At 48.5% G+C, this 16,109-nt stretch overlaps 1 protein-coding gene across 4 annotated transcripts in view; it reads right to left on the bottom strand.

Annotated features, from left to right (window-relative positions):
* The window catches only part of JPH1 (junctophilin 1), a 72,979-nt gene extending 59,446 nt beyond the window's left edge, over window positions 1-13,533 (bottom strand). For 2 of the 4 annotated variants that reach the window (XM_039841899.1, XM_039841895.1), the window contains exons 1-2: window positions 13,089-13,533; window positions 6,997-7,756 (exon numbers count right to left, since the gene is read on the bottom strand). In XM_039841899.1, coding sequence (XP_039697833.1) covers window positions 6,997-7,756; window positions 13,089-13,467 — 1,139 coding nt within the window. In that variant the 5' untranslated portion in view covers window positions 13,468-13,533. The remainder of the gene's footprint in view (window positions 1-6,996; window positions 7,757-13,088) is intronic. The other 2 variants (XM_039841897.1, XM_039841896.1) reach the window with 1 other exon arrangement.
* Window positions 13,534-16,109: the final 2,576 nt, after the last annotated feature.

Raw genomic sequence — 16,109 nt, forward strand, 5'->3', positions numbered from 1 at the left:
GCCGACATGACCCCGGGTTTAAAACAGTTCCGGTTCGAAAGGCTCCACAGTCGGGACGGCTGCGTTGTTACAGCCTAAGACTAATTTTCATTAAGTCTCTACCGCTGGAACCCACTGGTCAATCCTCAAAGCGCACGCCCGCCTCAGTGCTGCAGGTTCTGAATGGGCCTGGACTCGGAAGGGCCGGATGAGGAGCTTTTTAAAGAAAGATCTTTAGAAACGAGATAGCCCCAGAACGTTTTACGAGGTTCTCTCGACACAAGCTGTTCCCATGTGATGTGCAATGACCTGTGAAATGGTGACGGTCACAGAGGGCAGAGCTGAAGAACGGGCGCTGGGCCAGGCGTGTGTGTGTCCCTGTCCCGGAGGACCTTCCCGTCCAGGCCCATTCAGAAACTGCAGCACCGAGGTGGGTGGCTGCAGTGGCTTCCTTTGCTTGGCCACGCAGGGGACGCTCGGTGCCCGGCCGGCCCGTGAGGCAGGCCCGTGCCCCCCGCTACACCGGTCCGTCTGCACCGCCTGGAGAACACGCGGGAAGCAGAGCAGGCCCCGCGTGTTACCCGTGGGAAACAGAGAAGCGTGTGAGATGCGGTCTTGCGTGCCTCACAGACACGTGTGCCACTCCCCTGCTCATTTTCTTCTCGGTGCTGGAGAAGAGAATCGCCTGCCGACAGGACACTCACGTCACCCCGACCCCAGCCCGGGAGGGAGGTGGGTCCCCCCGCACGCTCCCGCCCGCACGGGGCTCAGGCGTGGGGCCTCAGCTCCTTTCCTCCGGCCTGTCCCTCCGTGCCTCCCACGCCCGCCTCGTTTCCTCCATCCTTTACCCCCACGCCAGTCTGGCATCCTGGTTTCCTGTCAGCTTTCACTTTTGGGAAGGGGACGTGTCGGGCTGACATGCTTTCTGAAACGTGTAAGTGTATATACAGTGACTTGCAGGTTCCACAGCCCCGTGAGATACCAGCGTCTCATTCGACTCTTAAGATGACCCTCCCTCCCCACCTCACCCCAGAAAGAAAGCAGCAAGTATAGCAAATATCGGTCCTGGCTCGCGGTAACTGTTTGGCCCCTCAGAGCCTGAGCGTGTTAACCGAGCTCAGTCTGTACAAGGGTTGGCAATGACAGGCGGAAAGCTGACAGGCAGCAGAGGCAGATATGGACGAACACAGGGCACACAACTGAAGAAAATGGCTAATATTCTCCTTAGCTGTAGATTCCCACATTTTAGGGGATTCCCCTCCCCTCCCACAAGATTTCTTTGCCTATTTAACAGCCGCTCCATTAAAATGACTTACGAGGCATCACAAAGACTTCACCTTCCTGCCAAAATCACTTATGTTAAAAACTGAAAATTAACCGGAGTGCCAATAGAAGAAAAAAAATTCATAGAAAAGGTAATTTGTTTCCAAGAATATGATATGACCACTAACAATTCAGAAAAGACATCAAGGTAGCATAGAAACTAGAACTTTGATCTGCAAAAGAGAAAGAGAATCCTTTTGTCCAAGAGAATTTAAGAAATTTCTAATTCCTGGCCCTTCATAACCACGTGCCTTTTTCCTAAAATTGGTGGTAGCGAGTTTAATTTGGATCCACAATGTGCACTGACTCATAGTGACTCTGGGTTTTAATGACTAATAAGTGAAGTAAGAATTAAGTCAAGTATTCTTGTGAGGGGACTGTTCTGTTAACCATCACTATCTGAGTCTAAAAAAAAAAAGGCCCCCCAAAATGGCAGGGCGAGAAAAACTTTTGAGAGAAAAAATAAGCCAGCGGAACGTTCGGCACACTTCAATTTTTAAAAAGACAATCAGACAATCTGTTCTGACTCGTCCTACGTCGTGGGGATGTCGAGTGCGTGATGTGGCTGTGGTTGTGTGAGGGGACGTCCTGGGCTTCCAGACCTGCTCATTTACCGCGTGTTCCACTGGACCAGCTCATACCTGTAACATGGCGATAACGGTCTGGCTTAACCTGGAGCTGATTTCCTGGCCATGCTCGACTTACGACTCTTCGATGATCTGGACTTAATTAAAGCAAAGGGTACCTGTCACACATACTTTTGCATTTTCTGCATTTCCTTGACTCCTGTTAGATTATAGCGTGATGAAGTATGAGAGCCACGTTCCCTTCCTTAAAACTGTGGTTTATAACTGTCCAGCATAATGGAATTACAAGCACGGGCAGTGTTCACACCCTACTAGTGAGGCTTTAATTCGCCTGTTCATCAAATATTTACTAGAAGCCTCAGGAAAGTGGCCTGATCGAGCTGGCTGCTGGGTACTCGAAATGGAGCAAAGCTGCCTGCAGGGTCTGGGCTGCAATCTAGCTGGAGAGAGAGAGACTGAACAAACGTAGTGAAACAACAAATTTATGAACGGGCAGTGATACCAGTGGGGTGGGAGGCTGTGGGGTTAGGGAGCCCTTGGCTGGAGAAGAGACTTTATGCCTAAACCTGAGCATGGAGCAGCCCGAGGGGCTGGCCCGGCAGCCAGGCGAGGGCGGTGGACAGAGGGGAGGGACGAGAGAAGACGTTTCTCGGGGGAAGCTGTCCCCGAATCATTCTGGGCACGGAGGAGAGGGCAGAGTGGTAGGAAATGGTAACATACCCCTTTTAAAGAAAAGTACGGGAAATATATTTTTCCTGGAGAATTTTTAAAAAACCGTGTCATTTTTATGTTTAAGTGGAAAACTGACAAACATGGAATTCGACCTCCAGTTCTGGAGACGGACGCAGCGAGAGCATCTGCACACGCGGCTCCCTGAACTCGAGGCTCCACATCTGTGCTTCCGCCCCCTGTGCAGCTCTGCGACGAGCACCGCAGGCAGGCGACAGCACAGGGCTTCCTCCTGACACCACCTGCCCAGGTGCTGCCTACCTGAGGTGCACTAACGGTCGTGGAGCTGATGGGAGCGGCACAGCCCCACGCGACCGGCCGGCCTGTCCCATCGCCGACACTTGACAGTGGCCCTGGGAGCACCCAGCCGAGTGCCCTGCCGGCTTCAGGGACGCTGGCCCCTCGGTGGACAGTGGCACCTGCTCCACTCCCCTCTCTCCTCCCGCTGTTTCTTCCTTCTAATCTGTTAAGGTGAACGCAGCACATCAAAGGCCCGTGGCCCGCAGCTGCTTTAGGCCGGCCCGGCCCATCCTGCGTCACACTCCCATGCTCTAGCACGATAATCACTTCCTCTGAGGCTCAGACCCCACAAAGCTCGGCTTCTGTCTCCACCCCCATCTGAATGACCTATTCATTTCCATGAGGGATGGCTAAGGGCCACTTACTTGCTATCTCTACCAAATGAATTATATTCTCGAAATTCTCCTTTCAAGTATTTTTCTCAAGGAACAGTAATTTGAACACCTCGCTTCAGGAATGACTGGAGACAAGAGTTAATACAGTAAAAAAACGACCGAATGAGAAATGTCTCCGGAACAACAGGAGAGTGGGGGTGACCTGGGGGCAGGACCTCTGTCTCTGCCTCTGAACGGGAAGGGCTTGAAATGTCCACAGGTGGTCTCCTCCTGCCTGAAGGTTTCTTATAAAACAAAGCTGAGACACTTTCTCAATTCCAGATGACCAATTTACCTTGACTAAGATAAGCGGGGAACAAAACGTTTTGTTAAATCTTCCAAACACAGTACTTCTGGGATCAGAACAGAAACCTAAAGAAAAGTCACACAGTTGGCAAGCCGTATGCATCCTCACATTTTAACTCCTGAAGGGCTCACTAACCTGCTGGCAGACATCGCTATCTACTATCTGCTGCACGATTTCTACTTTTCACTGACTGTTACGTCACCCCCGTGCTCCCTCATCTATAAGAATTAAACAGGAGCCCATGAGAAGTCTTCAGAAATAGGCCTCCTGTGTGTTTACTGGGAAGACACGTCACGCCCTCTTCAAGGGAGCAAAGGAAAAGGTCCACAGATCCACCATGTTTTCCTGGATTTTGGGGCCTAAGGCAGTGGTTCCGAGCGTCCTGACCGCCCCGAGGACATGTTCCTGGAGGACATGGCTGTTTTCCTCAGCGCTAATCTGAGGCGTGGCTTCCAGGTAAAATCGGGTGATGGTATGAATGCAGGTCTGTCTTGCTGGGGTTCAGACACAAACAAAAAGCTCTACCACACGAGAAATACCAGCCATAGAAGAAGGAGTAGCAAATGGACGTGATCAATGACTATTAATTGATCGTCTCTCTTTGCTGCTGACGGTGAACTAGTGATTTCAAGAGTGGCAGCTGCCGGGCTCTCTCCAGTGCTTACTCGGCCGTTACCAGGGCAGGGGGAGAGGGAGAGAGGCATTTTACGGTCTTCGACTCCCCAGAGTTTTGAAAACAAAGCCATGAGCAATGACAACGACGAGGGGCCGGGAAGGGCTGAGCAGATTCGCAGGCACGAGAGGCAGGACCAGGACGGCGACGCAGCTGGAGTCCTTCTCCCACGGGGCCATCTCCGGAACCCCGACAGAACTGTTTCTTCTCTTTACTTTTTAAAAAGCTCGAGAGCTAGTATGTGGGGAATGCCAGTCCTTCAGCTTTCTACAGAAACGAGCTGTAAAACCGTGTCTGAAGCAGTCATTCAAGTGAGGGGAGGAGACTAAACCAGTGATAGAAGAAGTCACGTGACAAAAGGTTAACTGAGTGTTTTTGTTTTTTGTCCAGTGTGTCATCCAAAGAGTACTTTTCTTTTTTGCGGTAAGAGCACTTAACGTGAGACCTACCCTCCTGACAAAATTTTAAGCGCACAATGGCATGTTGTTAGCTACAGGCCCAGTCAGTGTACAGACTTCTAGAACTCGCCTTGCTTCACTGAAACTTTACACCTTCCCAGGTCCTCCTCCCGCCTCGCCCACAACCACTCTCTATGAGTTTGGCCATTTTTGATGCCTCACGTAAGTGGAATCACACCGTATCTGTCCTGTGCCTGGCTTATTTCGGCTAGAATATTGAACAGAGCATTTTAATAAATAACCTAGTGAAGTCTTTATGGAGTAACCTGGCTAAAAGCATAGCATCTTAAGCTAAAGATTTCTTGATTATGGACTGTAGAATACGGTGTTCCCAAACTAGGTAATACCACCCCCAAAAGACTTGCAACAGAGAGAATGTGGTTAGGACTTTGGTAAGAGTTTTATGATACTATGATAGTTTTACGATAGTATGATTAGAGATCATCTTTGTACCTTCGCAAGCAGTTTCCTTTCGTTATGCAGAATCCTTCCATTTCAACTGATCATAAAAGTCAGTAATTAAAGCAAGCATAAGAAAGTCATTTGCTAGAGTGTCCCGCACAGGTTTATTTTCCATCTGCCAAGATTAAACTGCCTCTAGTATATCACTAGGTTGCGAGGTGAAAATACAACGGAATGACCTGGGAGAGTGCATTTAAAATCAGAGGCCGGGGCCTAACGCAAGGTATATGACTAGCTTTCCAGTCAGTGAGGGCTGAGGAAGCCAGCAAGATTAGCTGTGCCAAGCATCCCACCTACAAAGCAAACTGAACAGCAGGTAGATGTATTGCTTGGTGATTAGAGAAAACTATGCTCTAAAATAAATGATGTTTGGCAGGCAAGGCAGGAGAGACACTTCGCGAAAGTTTGTGTCGACTGACAAGAAATGTGAACTTTAACATAGGGTTAGTTTAGGATAAAATGAAAAGATGTTGGACACTTTAATAGAACATATGTCTATGAATAATTTTAAAAAAGAGAGAGCTTTTCTATTTTCCAATTAGTATTTCAGACACTTGGAAGTAAATAGTAGCCATAAAATAGTAGCCATACACAAAAAAGCGTACAAGTATAGAAGTCCACAAATATGCAAGTCGAACCATATGAAATTGCCATTTTTTGGTACACCAGGAAGTTCAAATATCGGAAATGTCATATGGTTCAACAAAAGCGAGGCGGTGCTCATTAATTCAAAGCTAAGAATTAAAACCTGAAGACACGCTAAAATTTCGTGAGTCCAAAGGAGGGTTACCTCTGTGGGAGATTACTGAAGCAGAGAAAGGGTTCATGCCGTACGCTCAAAGTCTGCCTCAAGTCACACAAAGCCGTGGCCAGTCGGTACCCACCTAAATAAGCCTGAACATAAAAATTACCATGCATAACCACCCCTATTTCCTTCTGTCTTGCATGACATCTGCGCCTAATCAAATCGCACTCCCAGTGGATTTCTCCATCCCTCTGGCTGGACTCCCGAACCCAGCTACTGATGGTAAAACGCCACGCGCGTCACCCTCTCGTGCCCGCGTACACCCTACTCCCGGGTCTGTTATTCACCCGCCTTCTCCCCCTCACGCCGGCCCGTCTTGACTGCTCTGCTTTCTTCCAACCTTGCTTGGCACACTGACAGCCCCATCTGTCCAGTCAGGTGCCCCCACCCCCTTCCTTTTAATACACCAGTGAGCTCATCTTTCCCCGCACAGAATGGGGCGATTCCGCGAGCCTCAGTCTCTCTGCCTTTCCCATGAGGATGGGCTCTGTTCTTTTCAAGAACGCATGCTAGATTGTCGTGGAACTTTCCACTTCTGCCACGTCTAGATCTTGGTGGCTTCCTCAAAACCAAGTTCACCTATGAGGCATCCAGAAGCAGAATCTGAATTTTATAAATCAGGATCGTTTTCTAGGGGGAGTCGTGAACACCTCCAACTTAAATATTAGGATAATGGGGGCTCATCTATGACCAGGTGTGTTTCCACGTGGACGGACATTTTTTTTTCCTCTGGCACACGAAGCACCTACTCTCCATCACGCTAGATATTAGGGAAGTGATTTAGAACAGGAAGGGGCCCTGGACGTGCCGTCGACGACTTTCTGATGAGGGAAAGTTTGAGGGCCGTGCAGGCCCATTTCCGACTCTCATTCTACTGGGCTTAATCGTTTGCCGCCTTTGGTCCCGCAGTGGCAGTGGGCCCTGCGTGCTGATGTCACCAACACACTGGCAAACGTAACACGCGACCCCGTAGCACCGCCGGCCCGCGCGCTTCCCTACCTCGAGTTGGCTATCTCCACTTTGGTTCTCGCCATGGCAGCCGCCCTCTGCGCGCCTTCGATCGCTCTGTCCACCTTCTCCCGAGTTTTTGCGTTCCTGATGGGAATGAGCTGCTTCCGGATCCCGCGGACCAGCACGTTATTTTTGTACTTGCCCTCTTCTTTGGAGCCGTCGGGGAACACGGTGCACCCGTAGCCGTGCCGCTTGTTGCTCGCCCACTCGCCTTCGTACTTCATGCCGTTGGAGCGCTCGCTGACGCCGAAGCCGCTGCGCTTGTCGCTCTTCCACTCGCCCAGGTAGGTCTCCGTGGTGGTGGCGTCCACGTGGTCTTCCGCGGGGCCGAAGTCGCAGTCGACGTCGCCGAAGCTGATCGTGGAGTTGGCATCGCTCGAGCTAATTCTGCTCATGGCCGCGTCGCTGCGGACGGAGCTGCGCTTGCTGGAGATGGACGACTTGGACTCGGACTTGCGCATTTTCATGCTCCCCAGGAGGGAGCCCCGGCGGAAGAGGCCGCCCTTCTTCTTGCCCGCGAGCTCGGCGTCGGCCTGGAAGTTGAGCACGAAGCCGCCGCGGGTGCCGGCCGGGCTGTCGGCGGCGGCCGCCGCGTCCTGGAGCGCGCTGCCGTTGCTCTGCTCGCTGCGCAGCGAGGCCAGCGACGTGCGCAGCGGCGAGCGGATCACCGCGGCCATGCCGTAGGGCACGCTCTGGCGCACGCCGTAGCCGTGTCGCATGCCGCCGGCCCACTGGCCCTGGTAGGTACCTGCGAGAGACGGAGCGCGCGTGAGGCCGGGCGCGGGCGCCGCGTGGACAGCCTGCGCGCCCGCGGTCAAGTCGAGGCGCCCACGTTCCCCGGGGCACGGCCGAGGGCTGCCTGTCTCCACCTGTGCCTCCCCGCCCTGTGCCTTTGTGTCTACGCCTGTTATGGAATTGTTCGGGACTTCCCTACAGTCCGGGAGTTTTTGCTTTTCATTCAAAAAGGTATGCCAGTTTCACATGAAACCGCTCCTTCGGAACACGCGAAGAGTGATCATTGCAAAACACTCCTTTTCCCCTTTCAAATGAACACGTCAGATGAAATGAGTTCTAGTTGTGCATTCTATCTCGTTTTACTCATTTAGCTGAAAAATCCTAAAAATGACTTTTGGGTGTCAGTATAACATTGCAACGAGCTCAAAGACTAAAAATTACTAGTAATCTGAATACTTAAGTCATCAAACAACTTGTGTTTTCTTTCTACCATGTTCGCCATTTTTTTCGGGTAGGGAAAACTTTAATATTTAGGATTATTATTTAGATTTGGGTGAAACTGTTTGAGCTAAGAGTAATTTGACAAGTACAATATATATCCTGAGAAGAGTGAACCATCATGAGAAAAAAAAAAGGGGGCAATTTGTTTTAACTGTGAACTAACTTCCAGGTGAAAAGGTTAAGGTTTGTCCCACATTGTTGATGGATGTTAGCTAGACTTACTGTGGTGATCATTTTGCAAGATATGCGAATATCGAATCATTATGTTGTACACCTGGAATGTGTGTCAGTTATACCCAAAGAATATATAAACATTAAAGAAGGGTTTTCCCATATTACTTGCCAAACTTCTGCTTTCTCCCAGCCATGTCCCTGCACTGTGTCACACCGTGGACTAGCAGCTCTCGATGGCAGGGACTACCTCAAGAGAACGCAAAATTTCTAGACTCAAGCTGGTGTGTTCTGTGGTCTGTAGGTGTTTGATGACTTTACGGTAAATAGCTATGGTGGCTAAAAAGAACACACTATTTACCCTTAGAAAAACCGAGATAAGGTCAAAGGAAACCTTCTATCCTTAACGTTATGGAATTCATCTCAGAGCAGAGATGTGTCTGACGGTGTCCCTTAAACCTTTGATACCAGGTCACTTTTTCAATAAACGTTATGCCTTTTCAGGAATAGGATAATCTCGAATCTAAAGTATTTATATTCAGTTTTTCTATTAAAGAAATCAGTACAGACCTTTAAAAGAATAACCTGGTGCAGATTTTTAAATAATCTGAGGAAGAAATGAATGTTTAAATTAGGGAACTTGAAATTTTCTACTCAAAATCAAGAACATTTTCTTTCAGTAGAGGCAAATTAAAATTATAGCACCCATCTCGAAAAAGCTACGTGGAAACTTTAAGATGCAATTACTTCCGTATTGTTCATAATGACTCACAGTATCACAGAAAATAAATCATTAATAGTATGTCTTGATCTCTTGAAGTTTCCGATTATATAGGTCTACCTTGCAGTCACTTTTTATTTTATATTGCCATCCATAGATTTTCCTTCTGTGGCACGCATTTAATTTTAAAATTCTGAGCGAAAACGCTAGTGGTTTTATATCATTGCGTTAACAAGGGCTGCAGTTTAAAAGTTAAAACCCTAATGGCTCCAAAATCAAAAGTTTTGACTAATTTCAAGACTACCTTCTCTTTCTGTTCATTCTGATCTATTTATGTCATATAAACAGACAATAATATCAGGGTGACAATGAGCTACTAAGTGGGTCTGGTACCAAGAATGTCATATTGTGGGTAGACGTGGAAGTCTTAACCTGACATCTATGAACTTCTGAGGACATGGGGGCAGGGGAGGCTACAGCTTTCTCAAAAGGATAAACCCAAAAGAGAAGACGGTCATACAGAACGTTTAAGAGTAAGAAGCTTCCTACTGAATATTAGCCATCTCCAACGCCACCAGCTTAACGGGGAAGGAAATTGAATTAGGAAAGTTTGACTTTGGCTTTTCCTTTGCCTACATAAAATTTAAATTCTAGGAAAAAAAAATGATACAACCTGACTTACGCATACGAAAACAAGCCACCTTATAATATTTTGTTTTAAATCAATATGCAATGCTAAAATCATATCCTTCTAACTTTTCTACATAATGACAAGTTAATTTTGCTAGAAGAATTTTTAAAGGTGCTGTTTGAATCAAAAAATATTTATAAGATTTCAAATTGCAACCAATACTCTCCTAGTAAATGTTTAAACAGAGGAAATTAACAGCTAGTTTCCTTAAATTGATATCTCCAAACGTCAGACTAATATTTGGAATTTCCAAAGAAGTATTGCTTGAAAATCTAAGCACTTTAAGGCAACAGCAATAATTAGAAAGTTTAGGTCTCTTTAACTGTCACATGGGGAAGGCAGGACCAACAGCACTGGCCTGTCCTATTCTGTTAAACCATACACAGTGTATGAAAGAATTTTTCTGTGGACTTGCTAGAAACCAGTTGACAGTCAAACTGTTAGTAGTAGTTCATCTGAAATTTAAAATAGGTTTAGTCAATGACCCTAGAAAAAAAAGGGCCTCTATTTCTTTATGAATCAGGTGGGTTCCAACTTCTCCCTGCTGCTCAAATAAAGTTTTAATTAGTTCCTGTCGACTCCTTACATAGAGATGTGTATTTCACAAGTGCAAAATGATTTCAATGGGTTTTGTTTTAAATTCTGTTCTATGACTTTTCATCTGGGAGCTGATTTCATAGATAGAGCCATTTTAAGTAAACGATCTTGTAGCGGAAGGCGTCCGGTTCAGAATGAATTCCAGTCAAATTTAGACTGCTCGATGCCAAACTTATGTTTGTATTCTATCGATGGGTTGTGCAAGTATGCATATAGTTAACCCAACGATGTGTCTTCCTAGACATTTCTGGTAGTTTTATGACAAGTGAAAAAAATTAAGTACAGTAGATCAGAATTTGCACAAAAAATGCTGGGGATCGAAACCTGGATTCCATGAGTAGGGTACCAATTTATTCATATTCAGGGGGTTTCTATTTCGGCACCAGTTCACGCACAAATCACTAATAAATCACGTGACACCTGTTGCATGGAATTGCTACTTGCTTCCTCTAACGTCACCACAAAATAGATGGAATAAGATTTTCCCTAAGTCTGACACAGGGATGGACATATGGTGATGTAGAGGCAACAAAAAAAAAAAAGAAAAGAAAAGAAAAGAAAAGTAAAAGCTAACTCTTAAGTACTAATAGGGAAAGTGATATAGTGATCAACTTTCCTATTTAGGCCAAAACCTTTGTACAAAATAAGTTATAGCAATATACTTCCACTTAGACTCCCATTTTATGATTAAGGACTTTCTAATTAAACAGAGTAACAAAGAAAGGAAAGCAGGAAATCAACTAGCACAGAGTAAACATTCAATAGTAACTTTTAAGAGTGTTTTCCTTCCTAATTGGTAACATATTAGATTTTTTTTGTTACAAAAAGAAAACCATAGTCCTATGATGATACCGAATTCAAAGTTAGTTATTTATTTACTTTTTTTTTTAGTTTAACAAAAGGCAGATTATCCATAAAGTCATTCTGGACACTTATTTGAGCTTCTGCAAAACATAGAGACTATCTTCATTGTGATATATATATATATATATATATATATATATATATATATATATATATATATATATATATATAATTAGTAGGTATAATGAATACTGTAAACCAAGAGATTTTGTTTAATGAGTAGTAACTTTAAGAGAAGACTAATTTATTTTTAACCTTCTCAAACTGAAGAGAACTATCCGGAGCCTTCTTAAAGGTTATAAAATAATGGACACATTAAAAAAAATAAATATTGCATTCTATTTTAAGCATAGAATTTATATTGTAGAGCTGGGGCCTCCAATATAATCCAATCACAAGCTAACATATTGATAGGGCTGTCAACCAAGGGCCCTAATTAGCTACTGTGGAAATGGGTACTCAAGCGGCCTAATAAAAGTTATTTGAGAAAGTTTTTTTCCTTCCTTTTACCCATGAGAGCCATATCCTTTTATTTACACTGTAGGACAAAAAGATATCCTTTTTAGCATATCCTACCATTCCACCGTTTTGCATTTGAAACATGGCCCCTGTTCTAAGTGAAGTGTACAAATTGTTTAAGCTTTTATATAATCAATAGCATAACTGGGGTTGCGCTAGGCTAGATAAACTTTTAATTGGATCCCTTTAACATCCTCTAACTCGGAGCTGCATAATTCCAGAAGGTGACATCGTCTCCTACGATCCTTTTCAATGAACTATGATTATGTTTATTATCAGAAAATGTATTTTGCCGAAGCATAAGCCATCCATCCTTCTCCGCTTACTACATCAGGAAATTCGCACAGGCTCTGACACCTGTTTCAATAATGTATGCTTTTCCTAATGGGGGGGGGGAGTCTGCTCTACTATATACACTATTTCTTTTGCAAATATTATTAAATTAAGGTGAGTTTTGTTCGCAGCCAGCATTCTGTTCAGGTCATACGCCTCAGTGCAAACCAGTGATCCAGGAGTAAAGCGGCTGCTAACTTAACTATCCGGACTCTACCTATCAATTGTATTTTTAAACTCGCAGACTTCCTCTTCATTTCTAAAATGTTTTCCTACTAATTTGTTCAATGATCTCCAGGTCAACAAAGACTATATCATTCTTTCCATCAAAAACTAAATGAAAACCGGGGAGGCAAATCCACACCCTGCGGACCCCACCTGCATCAGGTGGCCTCTAGGATGATTCCAGTGCACCTCAAAAAAGTACAAGTCTCCCACATCCTCAGTTATGGGGTTCTGGCTTCTATCTTTAGGCTAACGGAGGACCCGCGGAGAAATCCGACTCCACGTGAAACCAACCCGGGAGCGGTCAGCACCGACCGCCAGCCGCTCAAGCCCGGGGCGCTCGCTCTAACTCCACCCGAGAGGCGATTTCAAACCCGGCAGGGAGAGGGAGGGATCAGGAACGTAATGTGACGGGCTCAAGTGACAGCGTCCTCCCTCCGGACCAACCCTCGCGGGCGGCGCCCCCTCCCGGCGGCAGCGTGGCTCTGGCGCCGGCCAGGTACCTCCATGCCTGGCTCCCCGGGGTGTGGACACAGCGCCCGCTCCCAGAACCGGGTCAGATCAACCCCCCGCGCCCCAGTCGCGTGTCAGCGCGCCCCGTGGGAGGGGGAGGGGGAGGGGGCGGGCGCGGGACGCCGCCCCAGGTGTTTTGGCGGGTCTCCGGCCGCGTGCGCCTCGCGTCCTGCCCGCAGCCACCGCCGAGCCCCCCGCGACGCCGCTCACCTCCATCCCCGTAGGTCTCCACGCCGTACCCGTCCTGCAGCCCGTTACTCCAGGTCCCCTCGTAGCGGGCGGGCGTGCACAGGCTCTGCCGGACCCCGTAGCGCCCCTTGAAGCCGTGTGACCACTCCCCCCGGTACATCCACTTGCCCTTCGTCTCCACCCCCAGCCCGTGCCGCTTGCCCTGCGCCCAGTAGCCCTGGTAGGTGTTGCCGCTGGGCCAGGTGTAGCCTCCGACCACCTCGAAGCCGTGCGACCAGGAGCCCGAGTACTCGCCCTGGCCCTTGGGCCCCGTGCAGATGCCGTGCCCGTGCGCCTTGCCCTCCTCCCAGCCGCCGCAGTACGTGCCGCCATCGTCGAAGTCGAACCTTCCGCCCGTCATTCGGGGGGCAGCCCCGGCGCGCTCCCCGCGGGGGCACGGGCGCGGGCAGAGCTGGGCACGGCCGGGCGCAGCGCGGGGCTGGGGGCCCGGCGGGCGAGCGCGCGACAGCGCCCCGGGCAGCTCGCGCCGCCGCTCGGCTCCAGTCCGACGCCGCCCCCGTCCCCCCCTGTGCCGCCGCCTGCGGCCCCGGCTCCTTCTCCGCCGCCGCCGCCCCGGCCAGCGCCGCGCGCGAGAGGACAGCCCCGGCTCCCGAGCGGACCTTCACTGCGCCCGCTCGCCCACGTGAGCCGGGCGCCGCCCCGCTCCCGCCCCTTGTCCCCTCCCCGGGCGCCGAGGCCCGGCCCCGCGGCGCGCCCGCCCCACCGGGCCCTGCCCCCAGCCCCGGGGCCGCGGCGCCGCGGGACGCCGCTGGGAGGGCGAGTGTCCCCAGGGACGCGCGACAGTCCCCACCTGGAGACGAGGGCGCGGCTGCTCGCGCGGGGGCAGCTCGCGGGCGGCGCAGCCTCCGCGGATCGCGCGCGCGGTTCATCAAGGGGCTTCGGCGCCTCTAAGTGCGGCCACGTGCGTGTAAGAGAAAACTCCTGCGTGTGTGTGTGTTGTCTGCCAGGGGCTTGCAATTGTTTTTTTTTTCTTTCCGTATTCCGCCTGCACCGCTGCATCTGTCATGCTCAGCTGTCATCATGAGTTACTATCCCCCAGATACATGTATGCCTGTGATGTAAATCCGTGGCAGCCTAGATGTCATTGTGCAGGATGTTCTTTGACACCTACCCACTTCAAAACACACGTGTTTGCATTTATTTAGCGAAGATACAGGGGGAGAGGGAGAGCGAGGCAGTTTGCAAAAGCACCGCCTCAACTGGCTAGTTTTTTATTTATAATGATGAAAAGAACGTTCTTAATCTGCCTTCGTAGGGGTTTAGGCCGTTTCCTGGTACATCACACCCACTCACGTCATGCCCCATTTGTCCTTAGAAATTTCTGCGCCCGGAGCTGCGTACCCAGCAGGCAGACGGCTCGATCTGCGTATATTGTGTAAGTGTCTGGAATGCACACCTGGTACTTCACTGGTATCCACAGTTTAAGAAAGTCAACAGAAGCTTTCAAGGAGGAATATGCTAAGTAAAACACTGCTCGAAACTTACAAAGAGTCCGTGACCTACAGAACCGGGGGCAGCTGTCAGCTGATCGCCTTTCCCGCTACAGCCCTGCTTTGCTGAATTCACTTTAGACAACACTCTTAGCCTTTTAAACCTTGGTTTCACCACGTTGCACACGAGAGTGACAAGAGTTGCCATTTTCTTTCTGTGTGATAAGAACTGAGTGAGTTGTGAGTGCAGAGCGAAGCCAGGATTTAGAGGTTTGGTAACAGGCGAGCTGACTCAGTGTCGTCTCTGCTGAAAGCAGGCTTTGGTCTCGACCTCGCCCTCAAAATGCCCACAGGAGACACTTCTCTGTGGTTCCCAGCCCCAGGGTCTTGGGGGGCCGCTCGAGGACACGCTTCGCAGAGGCTGCGTGGTACCCCTTAGGCTAAGAGGCTTTCGGATAACCGAGCCAGCACCAGAGGCTGCCAAAGTTTCCCTCATTTGATAATCAGATAAAAATATAAGGACAGGTGTCAGGGAAGGCAGCAGGCAAAAGTAGACTAAACTGCACAAAAGAGGAACTGGAATTGACCTTGAGCGCCTCCGTCTCACGACCAGAGCTGGCCTTTCCTGCTTATCTGGCTGAAATGCTGAAAGAAAGATCTCAGTTCACACCGAACCAAATCACCGAGGAGAATTAGAAACCCTCATCCATGGCGCTGCCTGCGGAGCTGCCAGGAACAGTGCCTACCCTGGTGGCCTGAAATAATTAGGCATCTTGCTCAGCATCTCGTCCTGGACTGGGGATTGATTCAGGCCACTGGGAAAACGAGGGCCCAGGACTTCGCAGCTGAACCATAACTGCATTTCTGAGGTAGGGGTTACACCAGGATCCTGAGCAGCTAGCGCAGACAGGCACAGTCCCATCGATTTGGGAGTTCTCTTTCAGAGGAGAAACTGCGTAGTCACTCAAGCCAATGTTGTTTTATTATTTTTTTCTCTCTTAAAACCCGCTTTCTTCACAGAATATCTTTTGTCCCTTTACCTTTAAACCATTTTTTTTTTTTTTTGGACCTATCCATATGCGTTGATCCACGTGGGAACATTTAAGGACTAAGTTTCTGTTTGTAAGCGTGGTGGGAACATTTAATGATTTTTACTTTTCTTAATTTGCACTTGTGCAAATGATGGATTTTCTGGAATAGACAGCACGGAACACGTTTCTGGCTTCTGTAAAAGACGTCTGGTCCATCCGTGGTGGGTGGACACGGGATCGTGGTACACACACATCCGGGTTAAACATGAAGATTTAGGGAGGATAAAAGATATGGCCGTTTATCTCTTAATGTCTTCCTCTGAAGGAACCTTCATTAAAAGTGCACATCCATCACCAGCTATCTGCTATTAAAGTTTAAGTACTCTTCATCGAAACCCAACTCTCTGCCATTGACTCTCTGCCTGGGGGAAAATTAGTACTGAATATCTGGTACGTAACAGTTTTTTGGCTAAGTAACAATTCAAGCCATGCTCCTATTTACCTGCTCCCCAGGTAACTTC

Source organism: Pteropus medius, unplaced genomic scaffold (genome assembly GCF_902729225.1).
Source record: "Pteropus medius unplaced genomic scaffold, Ma_sr-lr_union100, whole genome shotgun sequence".
Taxonomy (NCBI): Eukaryota; Metazoa; Chordata; class Mammalia; order Chiroptera; family Pteropodidae; genus Pteropus; species Pteropus medius.